The sequence below is a fragment of the Salvelinus alpinus genome, chromosome 18 (genome assembly GCF_045679555.1).
Source record: "Salvelinus alpinus chromosome 18, SLU_Salpinus.1, whole genome shotgun sequence".
NCBI classification, from domain to species: domain Eukaryota; kingdom Metazoa; phylum Chordata; class Actinopteri; order Salmoniformes; family Salmonidae; genus Salvelinus; species Salvelinus alpinus.
This window is the reverse complement of record NC_092103.1, coordinates 21,851,660-21,877,751: the sequence shown is the minus strand read 5'-3', so window position 1 is coordinate 21,877,751 and position 26,092 is coordinate 21,851,660. Positions and strand designations below refer to the sequence as shown.

General features: G+C 43.3%; 1 protein-coding gene across 2 annotated transcripts in view; it reads right to left on the bottom strand.

Moving 5' to 3' along the window:
- LOC139543999 (astrotactin-2-like) overlaps positions 1 to 26,092 on the bottom strand; it is a 450,311-nt gene that overhangs the window by 173,349 nt on the left and 250,870 nt on the right. For both annotated transcript variants that reach the window (XM_071350635.1, XM_071350634.1), the window contains one exon: positions 18,624 to 18,774. In XM_071350635.1, coding sequence (XP_071206736.1) covers positions 18,624 to 18,774 — 151 coding nt within the window. The remainder of the gene's footprint in view (positions 1 to 18,623; positions 18,775 to 26,092) is intronic.

Sequence of the window (26,092 nt, the reverse complement as noted above, 5' to 3'; positions counted from 1 at the left end):
TACTTGTTCTCCCCACTGTATATATAAAAGTATGTGAACACCCCTTCAAATTAGTGGATTCGGCTATTTCAGCAACACCCTTTGCTGACAGGTGTATACAATTGAGGACACCGCCATGCAATCTCCATAGACAAACATTGGCACTAGAATGGCCTTACTGAAGAGCTCAGTGACTTTCAACGTGGCACCATCATAGGATGCCACCTTTCCAACAAGTCAGTTCGTCACATTTCTGCCCTCCTAAAGCTGCCCTGGTCAACTGTAAGTGATGTTATTGTGAAGTGGAAATGTCTAGGAGCAACAATGGCTCAGCCACAAAGTGGTAGTCAACACAAGCTCACAGAACGGGACCCCAAGTGCTGAAGCACGTAGCGTGTAAAAATTGTCTGTCCTCGGTTGCAATACTAACTTCCGAGTTCCAAAATGCCTCTGGAAGCAACGTCAGCACAATATCTGCTCATCGGTAGCTTTATGAAATGAGTTTCCATGGCTGAGCAGCCACACACAAGCCTAATATCACCATGAGCAATGCCAAGCATCGGCTGGAGTGGTGTAAAGCTCGCTGCCATTGGACTCTGGAGTAGTGGAAATGCGTTCTCTGCAGTGATGAATCAAGCTTCACCATCTGGCAGTCCGGCGGACAAATCTGGGTTTGGCGGATGCCAGATAAATGCTACCTGCCCCAATGAATAGTGCCAACTGTAAAGTTTGGTGGAAGAGGACTAATGTGATGCGGCTGTTTTTCATGGTTCGGGCCCCTTAGTTCCAGGGAAGGGAAATCTTAACGCCTGCACAAAGCCCTGACCTCAACCCCATCAAACACCTTTGGGATCAATTGGAATGCCGACTGCGAGCCAGGCCTAATCGCCCAACATCAGTGCCCGACCTCACTAATGCTCGTGGCTGAATGGAAGCAAGTCCCTGCAGAAATGTTCCAACATCTAGTTGAAAGCCTTCCCAGAAGAGTGGAGGCTATTATAGCAGCAGAGAAGGGATCAACTCCATATTAATGCCCATGATTTTGGAATGAGATGTTCGACGAGCAGGTGTCCACATACTTTTGGTCATGTAGTGTATTTATTCAGATCAGGACCCAGCAATTACCAGGAGACAGACAGCGAGATGGTCTGCTTTAATTAACAAAAATGAGAAAAGTGATGAAGAACTCCATCTCCCAGGGTTCCCCTCAAGAGTCTGTGGGGATTTGATGAAGTGTTGATTGGCTAATCAGGGAAAGTAATCAGAACAGAGCTCTCCAAATTAATCTCAACCACATGGATAAACTGCAAGCCAATTATAGAGACTCTCACTTGGATAAGGAATATTGCATACAGCACAAGTATGCGGCATAAGTGCATACAGCACTTCAAAATACCATTCAAATCAGCAAACGGTAGTACTTAGATATAATCCCCCCAAATTGGCCTGATAAAAAGTGACTTATTTAAAATGACTTGAGGCCTATATGGTGTGTGTTTACTTCAGATTAGTAGAGTGATTTGAAAGCTCTGCTAGAGCAGAGCAGAGTTTAGGGAGTTTAGTGCTGTGATAACCTGACAGTGCTGCTATCACACAGCGGTACTACCAGACAGTCTCTGACATTTTAGTAATTAGATGACTGCACAATACAACTGCTGACAAGCTTTCAGAAGTAGGTTTGTCCTAAATGTAGCAGTCATTTCCTGCATGTTTTAACCCACCGCCAATTGCACCTGTTTAGTGTAGGCCTTCATTCATGGAGTGATTACACAACAAAAAGGGACAGAACAATAGGTTATCTTCTATGTTATGTGATTTTGACAGGACCACCATCCTTTTATCTAATCCAAAACCAAATCTGATACAACACCTACTGTACACAATCACAAATAAAACCCCTTTTCAAATCTTAAAAAACACACTGAATATGCGTGGACATTTGTATTAGTGCATGCAAACACCCCAAATACCTCTTATTTGATGAAAATCTAAACAACTCAGTAACATCTCTGCTCTGTGATTGTAGTGGCAGCTGTTATTGTTGTTGGGACATATCTGGGGTTTATCTTATTTGGATGATGGGCAGCCATAATAACAGCAGAGTGATGTTGATGTCAAACATAATACCAGCTGACAGATAATTCGATCCTGATGGATGGGTAGATGTCTGGGAGGCCAGAGTGGAGTGTCACCCCTGGGAATTGTGGGATAGCATTCAGTGTGACATCACCCTTTCACTGACATCTCATGGCTGCTAAGTGGCCGAAAGACTGAACATGTGAGGAGATACCATAGGCCTAGGCTATATGGCCAGCTCTGATAAAAAGAGGCATTTTACATATTGTATGATTTTAGTATAGAGTAGTGTAGAGTTTAATATAGAGCCTTAAAATGACATGTATCTCATTGGAATTGGTCAATTTCAGGGAGTGAGATATTTTTGAACTACCTATTTCAGGAAGTGTGCTTAATCTTTCTCAAAGCCCCTTTTATGTCAAAAGCCTTGTGATGATTGCTCACAGCTATCTGCAATAAGGCCATGCTAAAGAGACATTTAGTGTAGCAGTATAACTGTATTGCAGATAGAGTAGCTATGGTGTGTTCCTGTGATAAGAAGACTGTAGACTGATAAGATCCAAGGCTGATAAACACATCCTCAGGGTTTGTTGGAAAAGTGCACTGAATCCTGGTGTGCTAGGGAAATGAGTTCATACTGTATCAGGCTATGGCTAACATTAACCCTGTGACATCACACACACACACACACCACAGTCCAATGCAGCTAAACCAATCAATACTGTACTGCTCCCATGGGTGTCTGTCATCCACAGTATCATTCTGGATCTTGACTGTTAGAACTTGTCGTTATGGCGTCTATACAGTAATATATTGCTCATAACATCATGCAGGCTTCTTCATCTTCTCATTGGCACATGGGTCTGATCAGAATCTATCATTTCCATGCCACCAGGATCTTATTGCTCCTCACTAAGATCTAACAGCACCTCAACTTCACTACAGGTTCTATAGGGATACAAACAGACCTTATCTTATCACGGTTCCGTCCATAACATTCCTATAGAGGATTACACGCACCAGTGCACTGCTGCTCAGCTAATCGATACTGGGTCTCATCTGTGACTACCGTGTACTGTATGGCAATGCAGAGTGGAGAAGGGGGGGACAAGAAAGGAAGCACTCGGATGGTGTAGAAAGAGATGGAGGAGGAGAGGGAGTGTGAGGAGGAGGAGAAGTGTGGGAGGGGAGGATAGAAGAGGGTAGAGGGAGCGCTGACTCACTCACACTGGAGAGCCTTAGAAGTGCTGTTATACGAGCCTGTCAGGCTGCGATATTGATCAGTGTTGGAGTATGGGCAATAGACACGGTGTCGATGAGGCAGATTAAGAAAACAAATAAAATGAGGCAGTTTAAGAAAACAAATAAAACATGGCAAAACAATTACCCAGTATTCCTAAACGGCAACAGTAAACGCCCAATGGCTGCTCCATAAATGACCGCCCAGCGCTATATCCTGATCTATCATGAGCCCAAAAGGGATAAGTATGGGAACTTAGAGAACACACACACACACGCCTCCGAGGCCCAATACACCACATCACGTGACAGTAAGCCATTCATTTTTTTCTAATCACCTTTCAACACCCCAAGTTTTAATCAGGCTCTGTGCAATTTACTAAGATCCTTTTTCTTAATGACTGGGTCCTAGGATGACAGACACATTAAAATGCTTTATTTTTAAGTTACATCTTAGCACCCGGCATATGAAGTAATAGTCAGGAAGGTGATAGCTGTCGTTGACCCCCATGTGTCACCATATGGTGAGAAAGGAGCTTGGTGGAAAAACCAGGGAATTAGCAATGATAGGGCAAGATAGAGGAAATACAGGAGAAAACTAATGGGTTGATAATGAACGGCGATGTACTAGGATGTTTAAGTACTTTGAGAGCAATACAGGACACACACTTCTTTATTGTAAGGGTACTAACAGGGTAAATCATATTGTCTGATGATAGACATCAAAATGTGTATTTATTTGACAGCTTGATCTGATTTGGAGGTGAAAGAGATGTATGCCCATGGAAATCCATAGGAGAGTGCCAAGAGTGCCAAAAAAACGGAAGACAGACGATCCCCTCAGAGAGAGGTGAAGTCTCTTCCAGCTGTTATGTTGTCTATTTTAATTTCTCCAATGCTTAATTTCATAGTGAAATGACACAGCTGTGTTTAGCTAAGGAACGGTGTCAACCAAAGGCAGTGATGACTACAGGGATTTAGACTGTACTGTCTTGTTTTGGTATATTTAATCTCTTGGTGTCGTCAGGTTTCTCAGAAACTGCTAAGCCTTTTCCTGGAATGAAATATTCATTGGATTTGTCCACAACTGTCCATGTGTAATGCCAGATGGTCAAGTAGCAATGCCTCACACACACACACACACACACACACACACACACACACACACACACACACACACACACACACACACACACACACACACACACACACACACACACACACACACACACACACACACACACACACACACACACACACACACACACACACACACACACACACACACGCGCGCAGAAAGACATACACGCACCCGCAGAACAGAGGACTATAGGACAAGAAGGGAGAAATTGTGGCTAGAGCTCAATTCAATAAAGGATGCTTTGTTATTCTCCCTCCATCTTCATCTAGTCCCAACAGATAGGAGATAATATCAGGGTTCTAAGTACAATAATGTTGCTCCCGCATTCATTAAACTATTAGAGGGGAATGAAATTGAAACAGCAATCTTTCGCAGGATATCTAACCCAGCACGGCTCTGCCAGTTGGGAATAAAGTCACTGGATTTAATACTTTTTCTATCGTTTTAATGTGCAGTAGGGCTGTGACTGAGCCAAATTGAATTGCTTCTCTTTTTTTATTTTTACCTTGACACGATATTATCAGTGAACACATAAAACACAGCCCAGCAGGGGATGAAAGATCTGCCTTGACTCCTTGATTATACTGTGATTATGATATCAAACAAAAGCACTGATTCAATTGTCATTCTTACTGCGTGGTGACCCTTGATTAATCAATGTGTTTACATGCTATTGCGATGCATCCTTTTTTATTTCAGGGATCAGGGAGGTTAAATGATGTGTGTGGCCTTCCTTTTTCAAAATACAGATATTCAGGATAATAAAAAGTCCTGTGATGATAATGCAGTATCTTATTTTATTTAAAAAAGTTAGAAAATGTGTGTTTCTGGAGGACTCCACTACTAAGCCAAGCAAAATAATAAGCCTTTTGTTATGGCCGATGGAGTCATGAACACTATACAGCACAATGATCGACTCAGACAATACACTTCAACGTGAAAAACTTTAATAAAAGTCGGCCTAAAGCCTTATCCCTGCCCTTTGAGCCCAGTGAGATCCATGTCCTGAGTTAATATTAAGGACAACACCCAGAATAAAAATATGTCTGCATGGAGCATGAATTTGGGTGGAATTCGATCAAGCTTTGCAGGTTACCAAAAACTCTGGGTCAAAATACTAGTTCTTTTTTGTTTCAAACACATTTTCTTGAATCAGGAGCAATGCTATCCTCTTGAAGCTAGGGGGCAGAATTTTTATGTTTGGAAAAATAATGTGGCTTCCTCAGGGTGTGAACAGTCTTTAGACATAGTTTCAAGCTTTTATTTTGAAAAATGAGCGAGATTTATCAAAACGCGTCAGTGGATTGGCGGATGTCCCTCCATTAGTTGTTGCGCCAGACACTCGTTGTTCGACATTTTCTTTCTCTCCAGTATTGAATAGTTTACAGTCCGGTTGAAATATTATCGATTATTGATGTTAAAAACAACCTGAGAATTGATTGTTAAAAACATTTGACATGTTTTTACGAGCTTTACGGATACTATATGGAATTTTCGTCAAGCCTTGATGACTTGCCTAAGGCTGTGGAATACTGAACATAACGCGCCAAACAAATGGAGGTATTTTGATATAAAAAAAATCTTTATCGAACAAAAGGAACATTTATTGTGTAACTGGGAGTCTCGTGAGTGCAAACATCCGAAGATCATCAAAGGTAAGCGATTAATTTTATTGCTTTTCTGGCTTTCGTGACCAATCTACATTGCTGCTAGCTGTTCGTAATGTTTTGTCTAGTGATCGATAAACTCACATTACTTTCGCTGTAAAGCATATTTTCAAAATCTGACACGATAGGTGGATTAACAACAAGCTAAACTGTGTTTTGGTATATTTCACTTGTGATTTCATGAAAATAAATATTTTAGTATTTTTTTTTAATTTGGCGCTCTGCAATTCAGCGGTTGTTTATGAAAATTATCCCGCTAAAGGGATCCGTGCGTCAAGAAGTTGCGGGTTGGATTTAATTCCAGCCTCAGTGACATGGAGAGGTGTGCCATGTGTGTCCCCTAAATAGTGTTCCCCCCGTACTATAAATGACAAGGCTCGATCCCCACGCTTAACCACCAGTGTGAGAGAAATGAGGTGTGAATTATGAAAAGGCATTTGCAGGAAATTATAACCCATTGAAATGTAGATTAATGAGCAGAGCTGTTCAGTGGGGCAGGAAAAGTTGTGATGTGCATCTTTCCAGAACGCAGGACCGTGGGGACAAGCAGTGATAAGGGGGATAAAGAAAAAGGCAGAGCTCATGGGGAGGGGTAAGAGGCAATGTTTTCCCCCAGACGTCTCTTCAATATCATACTAAGTAGGGGCAACAGAACACAGTTTTTGCTTCTTGCTCAGAACAAATTATTTAATTCTTGACTTTCAAAGTGTGCTCCACATTCGAATGGGGTGTACTATAATGGGGAAAGTGCTTAGCAATGCATAACTAGTGAACCAAGACTTGTCTATTATTTCCCCAAAATCTTTTCAATTTGACAGCATGAATAAAATTATAAAATGGGTCTGAAATCAATGACGCATCAGTGCCATACTGCATCCCAAACAACATTCCCAAAGATGTCCCAAAGGGAAAAGTGAACAGAGTGATGTGCTGATAAAATTATGGCATCTGCTCTTCCCTTGACTACATCCATTAAGAAGATGGACACTGTATCTGTGGCTACAATGAATGCAGCAGAACTAACTGAGCCTCTTAGCTCTCGGATGAATACTTCAGCTGTAACCGTTGAAGTTTTACCAACACAACCACAGAGTTGACGGAGTCACGTGAACTTCTCCTGGCCTCCCCAGCAAGACTATTGAGCACATCAAGAGTGTGGAGGTGTGTGCACTTCAGCACAGATCAATGCGTGCTTCCTTGGGGCAAACCTTGCCAATTTGAAGGTTAGCTTATTCTTTGACTGTGTCAGGGTTGGCACTCTACCGACACACACCCCCAGGCAGGCTAGTTCTCATGCCTGTCTGTCAGAAGGGGAAAAGTCTGCCTTAACTCAGCCTTAAACTGTGACAGAACAGCTCTACATTTACGGAGCATTATTCTATGGTGTGTTTATGTGCAACATCAGCTAAACATGTAGTAATGGAAATGCAGTTACAGCGATGGTTCCACATAGTATTTGTATCTCTCAGATTATCTGCGCATTGAGTGAGCGAGGAGGGGGGGGGGGGGGGGGCATTGATGCAGTACTATTCAATTCACACATATATTTGCAGAGCGGTTTTGTGTAGGCCTGCTGTAGAGAACAAGTTGAGTCCCTTGCTCGCTTTACAAGCATATGCTTCCAGTAATCTTCCTATATACAGCAATTCGAACGAGAACCCACATTTCCCTCGCTTACAGGAAACAAAGGCAAAGAAAAAACATGAGCGGTGACTTCAAAACATAGGCTTCATGGGGAATATATTTCCATAATGCATTAAATAGGTCTTCTGAGTTTGAGACAGGGTAAGGAAATTAGTCACTTAATGGAATTCAAGCCCAAGCGTGGCTGGCAATACCATTGTATGTCTCACTCCTTTCTGACATGGGGTGTTGTAAAGCAGACCTAAAAGAGTCAAAGAGAAAATACCACCACAACTCTGACCGCTGAGACATGCTGTGCAAGGTTTTTATCGTTGGCACATATTTGCATTAATCATGTAGGCACAGGCAGGGAGCTTTCGCCACCAGCTTTAATTCAGAATACCAATTAATAGACCATTTCCATTTCCTGGAAGTACAAACGAGTGGTGGGGTAACTAACAGCCTCCTAGCTGGAGATTTATGGCCCAAAGTCCAGACTCAGGATGGGAGGAAATTGAACAAGATGGCCGTGATACTTTCTATCTTTCCTCCTTCCCTCTCTTTTAAGTTTTGACATCACAGGTTGAACACAGCTCTCCAGGCCTTTGATATAGTTGTATCTGCATTTCAATGAGCTGTGAGGGACAGCATTACTCACATCAATGCTGGCGTCCATCCTCTTTGCAAATCAACACTGTGCTAGGGAGTTTGTTGGAAGTCAGTTTGAATGCTGACGATGGAGGGAAGAGAGAGAGGGAGCAGAGTCTGTGGAAACTTTTAATAAGATTGCCCGCTGGTCCAAACATATGCCCCGGGGCTCCATGTGGGGTAGTCTGGGAAACACAATCTTATTAGTCCTGCTTCATTTATATTTAATTCACAGCGGACTCCGTCTTCACAGACAGACCAGGAAAAATAAACATTTCATTTGGGTCGTTCCACCTCAAAAAGAACAGGATTTTGACACCCACCATCTCAGATTATTCCGATTTTTTTTATATTGTTAGAAACAGATGAGACTAGCATTCCTGCAACATTATTTTGTAGAAATATAATTTGATCTAAGAGAAATTAAGGTAATTTAATGCCCCCAAATTGGCCATTTTAATATATAGGATTCACATAATATTCAATAAATATAGTACCTAACATCCGATTTGGACTAAACTCTTTCTAACCATGAGTTAGTCCAAAGAAATGGTCAACAGCCACCCACACCACCCCACTCCAATCCCACCACAACAACCAGTATATAGAATTAGTTCTCTATGTCAGACAAGTAGTATGGATCTCTGGCTCGAAGTATTGTTTCTTCATCCTATGTAATGTATTCTCAGTGAATTTGGTGATGTTTTATTCCCCTGTTCAAATACATGTGTAATTGAAGTTGGTAGGTTTGTGTCCCAGCCTACATCCTGATACTACCAGGTTTGGACCATCTGTCAGTCTGATGGACGAATCTGGGTTTAGTAGATGCAAGGAGAACACTACCTGCCCCAATGCATAGTGCCAACTGTAAAGTTTGGTGGAGGAGGAATAATGGTCTGGGGCTGTTTTTCATGGTTCGGGTTAAGACCCTTAGTTTGGGCTAGGCCCCTTAGTTCCAGTGAGCTACAGCATACAATGACATTGTAGACAATTCTGTGCTTCCAACTTTGTGGCAACAGTTTGGGGAAGACCCTTTCCTGTTTCAGCATGACAATGCCTCTGTGCACAAAGCGAGGTCCATACAGAAATGGTTTGTCGAGATCAGTGTGGAAGAACTTGACTGGTCTGCACAGAGCCCTGACCTCAACCCTATCGAATATTTTTGGGATGTATTAGAAAGCCAACTGCGAGTCAGGCCTAATCGCCCAACATCAGTGCCTGACCTCACTAATGTTCTTGTGGCTGAATGGAAGCAAGTTCTCGCAGCAATGTTACAACATCTAGCGGAAAGCCTTCCCAGAAGAGTGAGGGCTGTTATAGCAGCAAAGGGGCGGACCAAGTCCATATTAATTCCCCTGATTTTGAAATTAGATGTTTGACGAGCACTTTTCAACGAGCACTTTTGATCATTAAGTATAGGTACCATTGACATGCATTGGATTTCTGCCACAAATGCTAGAAAGTTAACATTTGAAACAGTGACCAGGTTAAACAAAACCAAAGCAATGGGTTGCTGTCACACCTTGTCCATAAACTCCTTACAGGGTATGGAAACCAATATGCAATTTTGTAATTTGGGTGAACTATCCCTTTAATATTGAGGGAGGATTCTTCAAAAACGAGCAGGAACATCACTATCTAGTGGTCAGAACCTGGCAATATGGATAAAGGATAGAACATAAACCTTACACATTTTAGTTATGACACAAAAATTAGAATTTTTCTGAACATGTAAAAAACAAAACTAAATTCACTGAGAATACATTACATAACATGAATAAACATTACTCCAAGCTGCAGCTCAATACTAAACTCAGCAAAAAATGAAATGTCCATTTTTCAGGATCCTGTCTTTCAAATATAATTCGTAAAAATCCAAATAACTTCACAGATCTTCATTGTAAATGGTTTAAACATTGTTTCCCATGCTTGTTCAATTAACCATACATAATTCATGAACATGTAACTGTGGAACGGTCGTTGAGACACTAACAGCTTATAGACGGTAGGCAATTAAGGTCACAGTTATGAAAACTTAGGACACTAAAGAGGCCTTTCTGCTGACTCTGAAAAAAAAACAAAAGAAAGATGCCACGGGTCCTTGCTCATCTGTGTGAACGTGCTTTAGGCATGCCGCAAGGAGGCATGAGGACTGCAGATGTGGCCAGGGCAATAAATTACAATGTCAGTACTGTGAGACACCTGAGACAGCGCTACAGGGAGACAGGATGGAGAGCTGATCGTCCTCGCAGTGGCAGACCACGTGTAACAACACCTGCACAGGATCGGTACATCCGAACATCACACCTGCGGGACAGGTACAGAATGGCAACAACAACTGCCCAAGTTACACCAGGAACGCACAATCCCTCCATCAGTCTCAGACTGTCCGCAATAGGCTGAGAGAGGCTGGACTGAGGGCTTGTAGGCCTGTTGTAAGGCAGGTCCTCACCAGACATCACCGGCAACAACGTCGCCTATGGGCACAAACCCACCAACGCTGGCCCAGACAGAACTGGCAAAAAGTTCTCTTCACTGACGAGTCGCGGCTTTGTCTCACCAGGGGTGATGGTCGGATTCGGGTTTATCGTCGAAGGAATGAGCATTACACTGAGGCCTGTACTCTGGAGCGGGATCGATTTGGAGGTGGAGGGTCCGTCATGGTCTGGGGCGGTGTGTCACAGCATCATCGGACTGAGCTTGTTGTCATTGCAGGCAATCTCAACCCTGTGCGTTATAGGGAAGACATCCTCCTCCCTCATGTGGTACCCTTCCTGCACGCTCATCCTGACATGACCCTCCAGCATGACAATGCCACCAGCCATACTGCTTGTTCTGTGCGTGATTTCCTGCAAGACAGGAATGTCAGTGTTCTGCCATGGCCAGCGAAGAGCCCGGATCTCAATCCCATTGAGCACGTCTGGGATCTGTTGGATCGGAGGGTGAGGGCTAGGGCCATTCCCCACAAAAATGTCTGGGAACTTGCAGGTGCCTTGGTGGAAGAGTGGGATAACATTTCACAGCAAGAACTGGCAAATCTGGTGCAGTCCATGAGGAGACGCACTGCAGTACTTAATGCAGCTGGTGGCCACACCAGATACTGACTGTTACTTTTACTTTTGACCCCCTCTTTGTTCAGGGACACATTATTCCATTTCTGTTAGTCACATATCTGTGAAACTTGTTCAGTTTATGTCTCAGTTGTTGAATCTTGTTATGTTCATACAAATATTTACACAAGTTAAGTTTGCTGAAAATAAACACAGTTGACAGTGAGAGGATGTTCCTTTTTTTGCAGAGTTTACTTGTCAGACAGAGAGAACTAATACTGATACTTTTGGGGTGGATTTGGCGGGGGTTTGGTTCAAATCTGATTTTAGGTTCTATATTTATCACTTTTTTTTTAAAGACCAAATTGGGTGCAGTCAATTAGATTAATTTCTCAGAAGTCTAATTATATTTAGACAAAACAATGTTAAAGGAATGCTAATATGTCATGTTTCTAACTGCAGAAACAATTTCAGAACAATCTGAGATGGTGGATGTCATGGCTTGCTGAAATGACATGAGACGAGCCATTTTTGTAATTTTAATCTTCATCCCTCTATGCTATCAGAGTAGATACCTGCCATGGCAGCACCCTACTGGGGTATGGAGCATGATGATTATATGATGAAAATGTATTATTTATCAAATGCATACATAAACATTCACACACACACACACACACACACACACATGCCTACCAATATGAAAGCACTCATACAAGTGCGCACACACATACACACACAGACACACACACACACACACACACACACTCACTCACACACACACAAACAGATGCACGTTGATTGCATCATAATGCCCAAACTGGAGCGGGAAAAAATACACGGAAATCGAAAAGCCTTGACAGAGATTGGTAGCCTTTCTTTGCTAAATTATAAACATATAATTATTGCTGGGAACACATGGATTGTATAACTATTCTATTAATTGTTCTATCTAGTGATTGCATTTGATCACTGGTACCTTGTGTTGGTGCCAACAAAAAGCAGAACCCAAATAGCAGCCTACTTCCTAGAGAGTAGGAGGATAATTAGCTTCCAGCATGAGCAGCAGTTGAAACAGCCACCGTAACCTTTGAACAAATTGAGTTGTTATTTTTTAATCATCAAAATGACTGCCACCTTTTCAGCACCTTAAAGGGCATGCTTAGAATCGATTTACAATTGAAGCTCAAACGGTTAGTTATCTTTTAAGGGGACCAATCAGCTTTGTTGGGGATAACAATCGTTAAATTATGTTTAAGATCTGTTGGTAATAAACAAGGATTTATTTGATTCATAATCTAAGACAGACAAGACCTTTAATTCCTATTAAAACACAACATGAATCTCTATCAAACTCGTTGCTGTCCAAACGAAGACAGGAACAGGCTCTGTTATAGAGCAGTTTAATATCAATCCTTATATCAGGATGAGGCACAATACAGGAGGCAATGTTCAAGATTATGTGTGAATCGGTAAAGTTATCACTCACTTTGGAGGAATAAACTGCAGTTCTCAAAAACCACTTCTACAAACAGGAATAAAGAAAAGTCAAACAGTTTGACAACAACATGCTACCTTTTCATGTATAGCAATAGCAACCAAGTTGACTCTAATTGATGCTTTACAAAGTGCACACGGAAGTGGGCAGAGAGGCATTGGGATCACATAGCCAACTTGCTTGAATATGGACTGAAATATTTAATTAACAAGCTAGCAACAAATTAGCGAGGTGGAACAGCGGCCATTCAGCAACGTTCCAAAAGAAATTAATTAGAATTTCACATATGGGAACCAGATTCATCCTTATCAACCCAAAGCTAGAACTCAGTTTATTGCACCTCAGTCGATAGTCCGTTAATTAATACGCTTTTAGTCTATCGCTTGTTCTCTTTTATTTCATAATATATTTCAGATGTACTGCAGGAATACTTGATAATTATCCTTGGAGTGCAGGGAAATATACACCAGACAAGATTAGCTTTTGCCATTACTCTGATAAAGTATATGTTAATTCCTTGAAATTAAGGCATATTGGATTCAATTGGCATGGCGACAGTTTCTCTCATGTCTGCAGTTCGCTTTTGTGTGATAAGAATATAGGCTACACTAAATACACAACTCAAAAAAGTCACTTCTGACAGTGAACTGAAACCATGACAAAACATTTGGTTGTGTCATCACACTAAAAGTGCAATGCAATCAAACATGCTGGTTTTTGGACATTTTAGCTATTTCCTCTCTCTGAGGAGTCAGGTTGACACCAGTGTGTTGTGTCATATACAAGGTTTTCGATAAACCATGTGGGTCTTAATGGGGAAGTCAGTATTCGTATCAAAACAGAACCGGTGATATGTCAAGACAGTACTTTGAGGAAATGAAAGCATGTCAATAAATAAAGAGCAAAGAACATGGAAACCTGTGAGGCCTCGTTACATTACAGTGCTAATAGTGCATAGCTGCTGTGGGTTTAGTAAACTGAAATACCATGACCACTGGAGAAATACTTAAGGAGACGGTCCCGTGTGGCTCAGTTGGTGAGCAGGGTTGTGCGTTTGATTCCCACAGGGGATCAGTACAGAAAAAAGTTGGAAAATGTATCCACTCACTGTAAGTCGCTCTGGATAAGAGTGTCTGCAATTTTTGTATTTTTTTTTTTTTTTACAAATGTAGAAAATCACAATAATTTGTCATCAGACAATATTATGTATACTGAGCACCATTGAAAAACAACTTGATGTATTGTAGACAAAGCACTCAAAGGCTATTGAAGGAACCAACGCCGGACAGTCAGAAATGGAGTTGCACATTGGTAAGGGATTTTTAAGCAAAAGATTGATAACCGTTTGCTTGGCATGAATGTTAATTGCAAATATAAAGAGACCAGGGAAAGATCCATAATACTTTAACAGGCATTGTTATAATTCTATTTTAGACACAAATGTGGCCTGTTGCAGGGTATTTGAATCATCGACAGTAGCAGTAGCAGAAATGTAAGACAATTTAGACAATGGCATAGAGTTCTAGCGTGGTTCATTGTGTTAAATGAAACAGGCTCATCTGATCGCAACGTCCTCTTCTCCTGCCCTTCCACCACTTCCCCTGTTATAGTTATTATGTTGTGTGTCTTCCAAAGCCACCTACTATAGCATTTCCCACCCTGAACCCTTCAAATTGGCCAGTTTAAGAGGTTTATATATCTGCTTCTCATCCACTCTCTCAGTAATAACATCTTAGACAGAGAGGTGGAGTGCACACTTAAAAGGATTCGTTTTCACAAAAAGAGCCAAAATATGATTGCTTTAGTACTCATCTCTTTGTAGCAATTTCCTAAGTAATTTGGAGATGACAAGCACTCCCAATGATGTCTTAAAATGTTGTGTTATGGGTTGTTAAAAGTACCTATAAATACAATAACAATATAGTAGAATTAGTCAATAAATGCCTACTGTATTTAAACACTAATTACATAGCTTGATTGAGTACCCATATTGCATCTCACTTTGCTAAGTCGCCCACACAATGTGCTTCATTCGTTGTCAATCAAAACTATTTTCCTTGACTTTTATTCAAATACTTGTCACGACTTCTGCCGAAGTTGATGCCTCTCCTTGTTCGGGCAGTGTTCGGCGGTCGACGTCGCCAGTCTTCTAGCCATCGCCGATACATTTTTCATTTTCCATTTGTTTTGTCTCGTTTTCCCAGTTTCCCAGTTACTGGTCATGTATTTAACCCTCTGTTTCCCCCATGTCTTTGTGTGTGATTGTTTATTGTTTGGTCGGTACGTTTCCGGCTGTTTTTTTCCCTGTGCTGTTTTCACCCGTGTTTTGTGGCAACCGTTATTGTTCGCACATTGGTATTGTTTACTTTGTGTTATTTTCTTGAGTAAAGTGCGTTGTTCACTCATCTCTGCTCTCCTGCGCCTGACTTCATGCACCAGCTACACCTACCGCCTGACAATGCTCTTCTCCCCTCTGATGGTAATGTCATACCTCTTAATCAATGCTAAATCTGTCATGATATTGATGAAAACCATATGGCATTAGACAAATTATGTCAAGATAATACCTCCTTCTGTTCTCTCTGATGGGCTAGCTGACATTTGTCTCTCTGTCTTGAGTCTTTGCTCTTTGGAAAAAGTGCTATAGTTTTATTCCATAAAAGATGAAGCCATAATTCAACGTCAACCTTAAGGTAAGAAACAACATATGAAATGAAAAGCTAGCCTAGCTTCTGAAGGGATCATCACACATTGAGAGCAATGTATTTCTTAGTAGAGTTGACATGTAGCTCACATCTCACTTTGAATGTTTGAATGAAAAGCGGTAAATGGGGAAAAGAGTGATTACATTGAAAAGACGGTAGAAGAAAAATAACACATGGGAGTATATGTTTCAGAAAAGAACACGTAGCAGAGAGATAATTTACAGCACCATCATAACTCAATTGATGTACCTATACATAATGTTTATTGTTATGGAATGAAACGTGCACTAAGTATTTGAGCCATATGGTTAAGATGTTCAAGTTAACTGCCAAAATTATGGTAAAACTTGAGTAAATGAGGGATACAAAGTATATTGAAATTAGGTGCTTCCACACAGGTGTGGTTCCTGAGTTAATTAAGCAATTCAAATTACATTATGCTTATAAAAATGCTGGGTAGGACATTATTTTGGCTACCATGGCTATGCCCCCATAGGATGACAATGCCCCCATCCACATGGCACGAGTGGTATTTTGATAGTTTGATGCGCATGAAAAATAGATAAGCCATATGCCATGACCATCTCAGTTAACCAGATCACAACCCAATTGAACACTTTTGGGAGATTCTGGAGTGGCTCCTGAGACAGCATTTTCCACTACTATCAACAAAACCAAATTATTGAATTTCTTGTGGGAAAAAGTTCTAGACACTTGTAGAATCTATGCCAAGGTGCATTGAAACTGTTCTGGCTCGTGGTGGACCAACACCCTATTAAGACAATGTATGTAGGTGTTTCCTTTATTTTGGCAGTTAACTTGTATATCCAGAGATTCATGTTAAAAAAACGTGACTTTCAATTAATAACACTACTTAGTGGACGCTAGTGCCAACTAATATTTTTCATAGTTATTTTTCATTGTTAAAGCAGATAACTCTTGCCCTATTTGTTACTACATATTTATGAACTTCAGGTTTCAGCCACAGGAGTTTAGGTCCTGAGGTTTTATCTAATGCACTCATGAAAAATCTCACCTTTGATGATAAAACAATAAACAAGAGCAAGCACTACATCACCATGTATAAGTCCTGGTGACTAAAGATGCCTTTTTCTCAAGCATGGCATATTTTTATGATACAGTATATGGTTCCGAGAACAAGTCAGATTGTCATGGTAACCATGTATGGAGTAAGACCTGAGGGGTTAACCCTGATGTGTATGCAGTGACTCTACCTAGCTCCTAAAGAGATAAACATTTGAAACATTATGGAAATGCAATGATTTGGATACAACCCTGCGTATCTATTACCTGAAATAAAGCTGTGCTCAATGCTCTACATGAGTGTTGTACCCTCATGGACAAGACAAAATATTTAAGTGCCTTTGAACAGGGTATGGTAGTTGGTGCCAGGCGCACTGGTTTGAGTGTGTCAAGAACTGCAACTCTACCGGGTTTTTCACGCTCAACAGTTTCCCGTGTGCATGGTCCCGTCAGTGTATATGGCTGTAGAATAAATATGTATGTTTCCATGTCTTTACAAATTGGAGGCATGTAAAGTAAGCTGCAACAGGTTAACACAATGTTGCACTATAAGAACACCATTGTCCACTGTGTTGGGGAATCCTCATATGAAAGACCTCTGAGTGGTATAAGGCAATATTTAGCAATAAATTACATTTGTGGGTAAAACAATTACTCTCTGATAGTTGTGTGAGGCAACATCCCTTTTAAGCTGGCTCTCAGAGTAGCATAGCAAGAGTTGTGCTGTTGAGCAAATCTCTCTCGATTCACCAATTATTTTAACAGTCCCAGTAGAAATTGTAGTATCAGTGTTTGGCTCTCATTCTTAGGGACATACAGCCCAGAGGCCAGTCAAATTACAGCAGCACCCTATCCCCTAATGAACCAGCCATCCATCACACAGCTACCCAACTGGCCTATAAATGTAATTGTTTTACGACTCCGAGCCCGCCCAAACTCCCGTCAAACCTCTGGCATTGGACCTTTCCCGTCTCTCCTCCATCTCTCCTCCCGTTGTAAATATGCAAACGACCAACCGCGCTCACACAAAGATGTACTGTATTGCATATCAAATCAACTGTAATATGTTTCCTACAGTACACTCTGAGGTGCCATCTAGAACCTAAAAGGGTTTCGGCTATCCCCATAGGAGAACCATTTAAATAACCCTTTTTGGTTCCCCTAAAAGGGTTTCGGCTATCCCCATTGGAGAACCCTTTAAATAACCCTTTTTGATAACATATAGAACCCATTTTGGTTCCAGGTAGAACCATTTTGGTTACACTTAGAACTCTCTGTGGAAAGGGTTCTACATGGAACCCAAAATAGTTCTACCTGGAACCAAAAAGGGTTATTTAAAGGGTTCTCCAATGGGGATAGCTGAAGAACCCATTTGGAACCCATGCTAAGAGTGTAGGCTACACTATGACAGCCTATAACTTTTAACATTTCTGGGTGTGGGAATGTAGCTACTCCTGAAATTTCAGTTTTTGGGATATAGATGATTTGAGTAAGCTTGGGATCATGACATCTTCGTTGTACACCTGTTTGACTTGCTTATGGAGCCATATATGGCAATATGGAATCAGGTGGTGTGAACGTTCACACTTTTGCCAATCACAGATTTAGAAACATGTCCCAAGATCATTATCATCATGGAATGCCTAACACTCTTCAGAATGTGGTGGGAAACGACTGGCGCCTACTCCCTTTCCTCTCTATCAATGTGTATGTGTTAATTAGCAGATCTTCAACTGCCTAAAGCATCTTAACTCAATGAAGTCAAACTGAATCACATAAATCCTCTAAATTATGGGAGGTTATGAATCCTCTAACTGAGAAATTACACACAGCTGAGAAATTACACTTACATATAGCACTTCATTATGCAGCAATTCTCATGGTGTCATACTAAGAATAAATGTGGGAATTACATTTCTTTCGAGAGGTTTTACAGAGGTGACAGTAACTCACCATACAGCCTGTTGAGTCGACTCTGCGGTCCGACACACACTTGAAGTTTTTCCGGCAGCCCCCGTTGTCCTTGGAACAGTCTCGGACCGGGCCGAAAGACGCCAGGAGATCATCTACTGTGTCAAAGTAGGTGGACATGATGGCCTCCTCCCTATGATGGGCAGAGAAGAAGAAGACACTTCCATCAATAGCCTGATCAGAATAAAGCCTGAGCACTTAACTGAAAGTGGATTTAGTCATAAGTTTACGCCTTGTGACTAAGGCTGTCCAACTATGGAAAACGCACTGGCAGTACTTCTGATAGATTTCAGAACTCGGTTTGGTTAGTTGTACATAGAGAGAAACAGAACAAATACAGCAGTCGGTCATTTTGGGGGGGATGCTTCAAAGTCCACATATCTAACATAAAGCAAAGGTCTCCTCTGTGGCTCAATGTTATTACCACAATAACCCAATCTTTTCCTTTCCTTACAAAAACTGTTTTGCCTCAATTTCCTAATGTTGTGACCCTCATATTAGCGCTATCAAATTGTTACAAGATAAATCATGATACAACCATTACTTTGAAAAAGAGAGAGTTTGAAAAGGAGACATATTGTCCGTTACTTTGAAAAAGAGATAGTTTGAAAAGACATATGGTCCGTTCTGTCCTTGGTGTGTGCAGTCCCATTACTTCTGCATGGATATGTTGCTACTTTGTGGTGCTGTGGACTGTGGGAAAATGGTACAGATGGAATCAGATGAATGGTTATGCATTTCAGGAGAGACAGAATGACAGAGATCCGCCAGCCATTTAAAGCTTAAATCAATTCCATTGTGGAATCGATCTCCAAAAGATATACTGGGATGTTTGGGCCATTGTCCAAGCTCTGTATACAACAAATGGATATTTGGTCCTGATGGAATAAAGAAAACATAGAATGCAAGGTGAATGATGAAAGAGAGAGAGAGAGAAATGTATGTAATTCTTCAAGGAAGAGGAAATACGATACACACATATTGTGTCGAAGGTGGGAATATGCAATAAGGATGCACATTTCTATTGTGAATAATCAGGGCAGGAAGGATAAAGGTTAGCAGCATTTTAGGCTGATGCTACATTGTTGACTGACGCTATTGAATGATAATTACTACCAGATAGCAAGGCCTTAACCCTTTACACCTGTGGGAAATGTCTCCATGTGGCCACACACCTCTCCAAAGTGTGCACAGTTCCTACATAATTTCAATGCACTTTTATAGCTCAAAGAAGAGTCTTCAATGATAAGGTGTTTTTTTGTTCTATTGCCAACATGACTAGCTAAGTTATAAAATGCGATCTTACCATGTTAACCTTTCACAAGGCAATTCAGAGAAAGAGAGTCATTTTGGTGAGCATAGAAAGGAGTCGTGTGCGTTCAAGTGCATGTTCCACGGCACATTTTCTTCACAATAGACTAACATAGGCTCATTCTTTTCAGAACAACCCAGTGTGATGCCATGTCATCTTATATCAAACCTAGTTATCATAAACATTGACGCTGTATATGACATGAGTTTTATGATATGGAAGTGTGCAAATTTGGATTCACAGGTGTTTGGCTTGCTTGTATGACATCAAAGTGGTATTTATTATAATCCTCACCATCTCATCTTTCAGAACACATTGAGTCCTTTTAATTTACAGGCCTTACCTCACTCAGACAACAAAAAATGCAGGAGTGATGGGGCAACTTCTTGTCCCGTGCGGTACTCATGTTCAGAACACGTCTGTCAGTCAAACAAAACCCATACAACTCTGTGGAGCACAGAGCCTGAGCTCTGAAGTAATTTATAGCACGCTACTGTACAGCTACTGCTTTCCAATTGTCGTGTCTTTACTATGGATTAAATTATATGACATGCTATTTTATAAAATCAATTCTCTGTAATTAATATTACCTGATTAAACTAATCATGTAAACGTAATTAACTAGGACGTCGGGGCACCACGGAAGAATGTTTATAGAGCTGTTGTCTTCCGAGTAAACTCTTAAAGACCTGGTAATATGTTATATCAATAGCAGTCAATTATTAATCGTCACCTTATTCAGTCTCATCTGAACGTCGTAAAATTCTTGGTTATCTTCACAAACCCTGGCTAACAAGTTCAATCAGCAATACAAAATGTGGTTTATTTATTTACTAAATACCTAAATAATCACACAGAATTACATATACACAGGATGGATCAAAGATTGATTACTAATTATGTCATAAAAGAAAACGTCCCTAGCGGACGAAACCGATATGACGGCTGGTTACACAAAGAAAAGGTGTTGGGTTTGAATGAAAGTGCGGGAAGACTGAGGAACAAAAGGATTGGGTCTCTATCGGACCTTATGAAGCTATGCTATCGTAAATACAGAATCTTATGCATTCTAAATAACGCCCATTCGGAAAAGGAAAATGCAAGAAATATATTTACTCTGAGCTGCGCTTCGATGGATTGGTCGAAGATGGAAGGCTGGGTTGCCCAGCAGAGATCTCCATTGTCCTTTGAATAATATTTCTGGGCGGATACTGTAACGATTGTTCTCCTCCTCGTCTGAAGAGGAGCAGGGATCGGACCAAAACGCAGCTTTTGTGGAGTACATAATGAATTTATTCAAACAAGACGAACACGAAGCACACTTGAATAAATTACAAAATAACAAAAACGACGTAGACCGACCTGGACATGAGAACTTACATAACACGAAGAACGCACGAACAGGAACAGACTAAACAAACAAAACAGTCCCGTGTGGTACATACACAGACGCGGAAGACAATCACCCACAAACAAACGGTGTGAACAGCCTACCTTTATATGGTTCTCAATCAGAGGAAACGTCAAACACCTGTCCCTGATTGAGAACCATATAAGGCTAATTACCAATTAACTTAAACATAGAAACACATAACATAGACTGCCCACCCAGCTCACGTCCTGACCAACTAAACAAAGCTAAACAAAGGAAAATAAGGTCAGGAACGTGACAGTACCCCCCAAGATGCGGACTCCGGCCGCAAAACTAAACCTATAGGGGAGGGTCTGGGTGGGCATCTGTCCACGGTGGCGGCTCTGGCTCTGGACGTTTTCCCCACCCCACCATAGTCAATCCCCGCTTCCGTAGCCTCCTCCCAATGGCCACCCTCCAAATTAACCCACCTGGATAAAGGGGCAGTACCGGACTAAGGGGCAACACCGGAATGAGGGGCAGCACCGGACTGAGGGGCAGCGCCGGACTGAGGGGCAGCTCCGGACTGAGGGGCAGCTCCGGACTGAGGGGCAGCTCCGGACTGAGGGGCAGCTCCGGACTGAGGGGAAGTTCCGGACTGAGGGGCAGCTCCGGACTGTCTAACGGCTCTGGCTGCTCATGGCTGGCTGACGGCTCTGGCTGCTCATGGCTGGCTGACGGCTCTGGCTGCTCATGGCTGGCTGACGGCTCTGGCTGCTCATGGCTGGCTGACGGCTCTGGCTGCTCATGGCTGGCTGACGGCTCTGGCTGCTCATGGCTGGCTGACGGCTCTGGCTGCTCATGGCTGGCTGACGGCTCTGGCTGCTCATGGCTGGCGGACGGCTCTGGCTGCTCATGGCTGGCGGAAGGCTCTGGCTGCTCCTGTCTGGCGGAAGGCTCTGGCTGCTCCTGTCTGGCGGAAGGCTCTAGCGGCTCCTGTCTGGCGGAAGGCTCTAGCGGCTCCTGTCTGGCGGAAGGCTCTAGCGGCTCCTGTCTGGCGGAAGGCTCTAGCGGCTCCTGTCTGGCGGAAGGCTCTAGCGGCTCCTGTCTGACGGACGGCTCTAGCGGCTCCTGACTGATGGACGGCTCTGAAGGCTCAGGACAGACGGGCGGCTTTGAAGGCTCAGGACAGACGGGCGGCTTTGAAGGCTCAGGACAGCCGGGCGGCTTTGAAGGATCAGGACAGACGGGCGGCTTTGAAGGCTCAGGACAGACGGGCAGCGCAGGCGGCGCTTGGCAGACGGACAGATCAGACGGCGCTGGACAGACGGGCAGTTCAGGCGCCGCTGGGCAGACGGGCAGTTCAGGCGCCGCTGGGCAGACGGGCAGTTCAGGCCGGCTGAGGCACACTGTAGGCCTGGTGCGTGGTGCCGGAACTGGAGGTACTGGGCTAAGGACACGCACCTTAAGGCTAGTGCGGGGAGCAGCAACAGGACGCACAGGACTCTGGAGACGCACAGGAGGCTTGGTACGTGGTGCCGGAACTGGTGGTACCGGGCTGGGGCGGGGAGGTGGCGCCGGATATACCGGACCGTGCAGGCGTACTGGCTCCCTTGAGCACTGAGCCTGCCCAACCTTACCTGGTTGTATGCTCCCCGTAGCCCGACCAGTGCGGGGAGGTGGAATAACCCGCACCGGGCTATGCACACGTACAGGAGACACCGTGCACTTTACCGCATAACACGGTGTCTGCCCGTACTCTCGCTCTCCACGGTAAGATCGGGAAGTGGGCGCAGGTCTCCTACCTGACTTCGCCACACTACCCTTTAGCCCCCCCCCCAATAAATTTTTGGGCTTGACTCACAGGCTTCCGTGCTAGCCGCGTACCTTCATAACGCTGGTTCCTCTCTCCGGTTGCCTCTGCTCTCCTAACTGCTTCCAGCTGTTCCCATGGGAGGCGATCTTTTCCAGCCAGGATCTCCTCCCATGTGTAGCAACCCTTGCCGTCCAAAACGTCCTCCCATGTCCATTCCTCCTTCGTGCGCTGCTGCTGCTTTCTCCACCGCTGCTTGGTCCTTGGTGTGTGGGTGATTCTGTAACGATTGTTCTCCTCCTCGTCTGAGGAGGAGCAGGGATCGGACCAAAACGCAGCTTTTGTGGAGTACCAAATGAATTTATTCAAACAAGACGAACACGAAGCACACTTGAATAAATTACAAAATAACAAAAACGACGTCGATCGACCTGGACATGAGAACATACATAACACGAAGAACGCACGAACAGGAACAGACTAAACAAACAAAACAGTCTCGTGTGGTACATACACAGACACGGAAGACAATCACCCACAAACAAACGGTGTGAACAGCCTACCTTTATATGGTTCTCAATCAGAGGAAACGTCAAACACCTGTCCCTGATTGAGAACCATATAAGGCTAATTACCAATGAACCTAAACATAGAAACACATAACATAGACTGCCCACCCAGCTCACGTCCTGACCAACTAAACAAAGCTAAACAAAGGAAAATAAGGTCAGGAACGTGACAGATACGTTGTAGTCTGTCATCTTGTGGTGGAACGGATACGTTGTAGCACCGTCGTCGTGTGGTAGAACGGAAAAGTTGTAGTACCCTGTCGTTCTGAAGAGATTGTTCGTCCTTTCGTAGGCCACACACGTTTACTGCTGCTGCTGATAACTCGACGTCTAGGATGTATCACTTCTTTACTGAATAAGAGTTCAAAGTTCATACCAAGTTGCCATACTATAAGCTCATGCTATATTCTAGCTGGTATAGTCAAATTCATCCTTCCAGCGTGGCGATCGTCACCTCCACGTTGAAATTCGCACTTCTAAACGTATGCACATCAGTCCTCACGTCATCAGGAACACAATGTTAATTTCATTAGGTTGTAGTCGTGCAACCAGAGCTCACGCTGAGGTTGGCTTAGTTCGCCGTGAATTGGGTCACAGGGGCTCTTATAGAAATGTAGTAAAGGGGTTGGTTCATCAATTCCAACCAATGCCTAATCACGTGGGCGTGGCCACTGATTGAGCATATTTTACTTCTGAAAACAATTCTCTTATTTTAAAAACAAAAATTAAATGTCATCTTTTCACAAATAGTTTAATATTTAAACATTTAAATTGCACAACAATTCCATGTGAATCTGATGTGTAGACTTTCCAAGATACAGTTTATGTTGTCCTATCATCAGTAATAATGACAACTGATCTGACATCATATTTTTAAAGTACCAACGGTGTCAGCCCTGACTGTCATGACTTATAGCGAAGGTAACTCCTCTGCCTGTTCGGGCGGTACTCGCCGGTCGGCGTCGCCGGTTTACTAGCCGCCACCGATCCCTTTTTCCTTTTCTGTTTGTTTTTGCGCTCAATTGTATTGGATGTTTGTTGTGTTCACGATTTACGCACGTGTATGTAAAGTGTCGGAACTGTGTTTGTTCCTCCGTGCGTTTGCACAAGTTGCTGAGTATCGTGAGCGTAGTTTTGGGATTTTCGTCTGTGCCATTTTTGTATTGGTGGACTATATGATTAAACACGCTTCTCAGACATCCCTGCTCTCCTGCGCCTGACTCCTACTCCTCTCACCGAGACGCACATTATCACACTGACCATAGAGAGCCTTTTTTATTCTCTATTTGGTTAGGTCAGGGTGTGACTTGGGTGGGAAAATCTATGTGTTCTATTTCTTTGTTGGCCGGGTATGGTTCCCAATCAGAGGCAGCTGTCGATCGTTGTCTCTGATTGGGGATCATACTTCGGCAGCCTGTTTTCCACCTGAGTTTGTGGGATCGTGTTTTTGCATCGTTGCTGTCTAGCCCTGCAGAACTTTACGTTCGGTTTTGTATTTTGTTGTTTTGTCGGAGTTCAGTATTAAAAATCATGAACACTTTCCACGCTGCGCTTTGGTCTCATTCATCTAACGACGGACGTAACAGAAGATCCCACCACAAACGGACCAAGCAGCATGGTCAGGAGGAGAGGACACAACGGAAACCCGAGAGGCAGCCCCCCCAAAACATTTTTTTGGGGGGGGGCAGATGACGTGGGCGTCGGTGCTATGGGGTGAGTCCGAGACCGAGGAGGAATTCTTGGACCGTTTGAGCGAGGAGTGGTTGGCAGTGGAGAGGGACGAAATAGTTTGGAGGGGTTGGAGTCTGGAGCAGGACAGTCGCTTTGAGGAGTGTGTGACCCTTCAGGCACCATGCTTTGCGGTTACACGTACTGTGTCTCCGGTACGCATCTACAGCCCGGTGCGCTCTGTGCCAGCTCCCCGCATTTGCCGTGCTAGAGTAGGCATTCAGCCAGGACGGATTGTGCCTGCTCAGCGCTCCTGGTCTCTGGTGCGTCTCTTCGGCCCAGGTTATCCTGCGCCGGCTCTGCGCACTGTGTCTCCGGTGTGCCTTCACAGCCCAATACGTCCTGTGCCAGCGCCCCGCAATTGCCGGGCTAGGGTGAGCATCCAGCCAGGAAGGGTTGTGCCAGCTCTGCGCTCCAGACCTCCGGTGCGTCTCCACGGCCCAGTATATCCTGTGCCAGCTCCACGCACCCAGACTCCTGTGCGTCTGCCCAAGCTGGTAAGCCCTATGCCAGCTCTACGCACCAGGCCTGCAGTGCGTCTCCCCAGCCCGGTAAGCCCTGTGCCAGCTCCACGCACCATGCCTCCAGTGCGTCTCTCCAGCCCGGTGATGTGATGATCCATGGCCCGAAGCCTCCAGTGGTGATCCATGGCCTGAAGCCTCCAGTGATGATCCATGG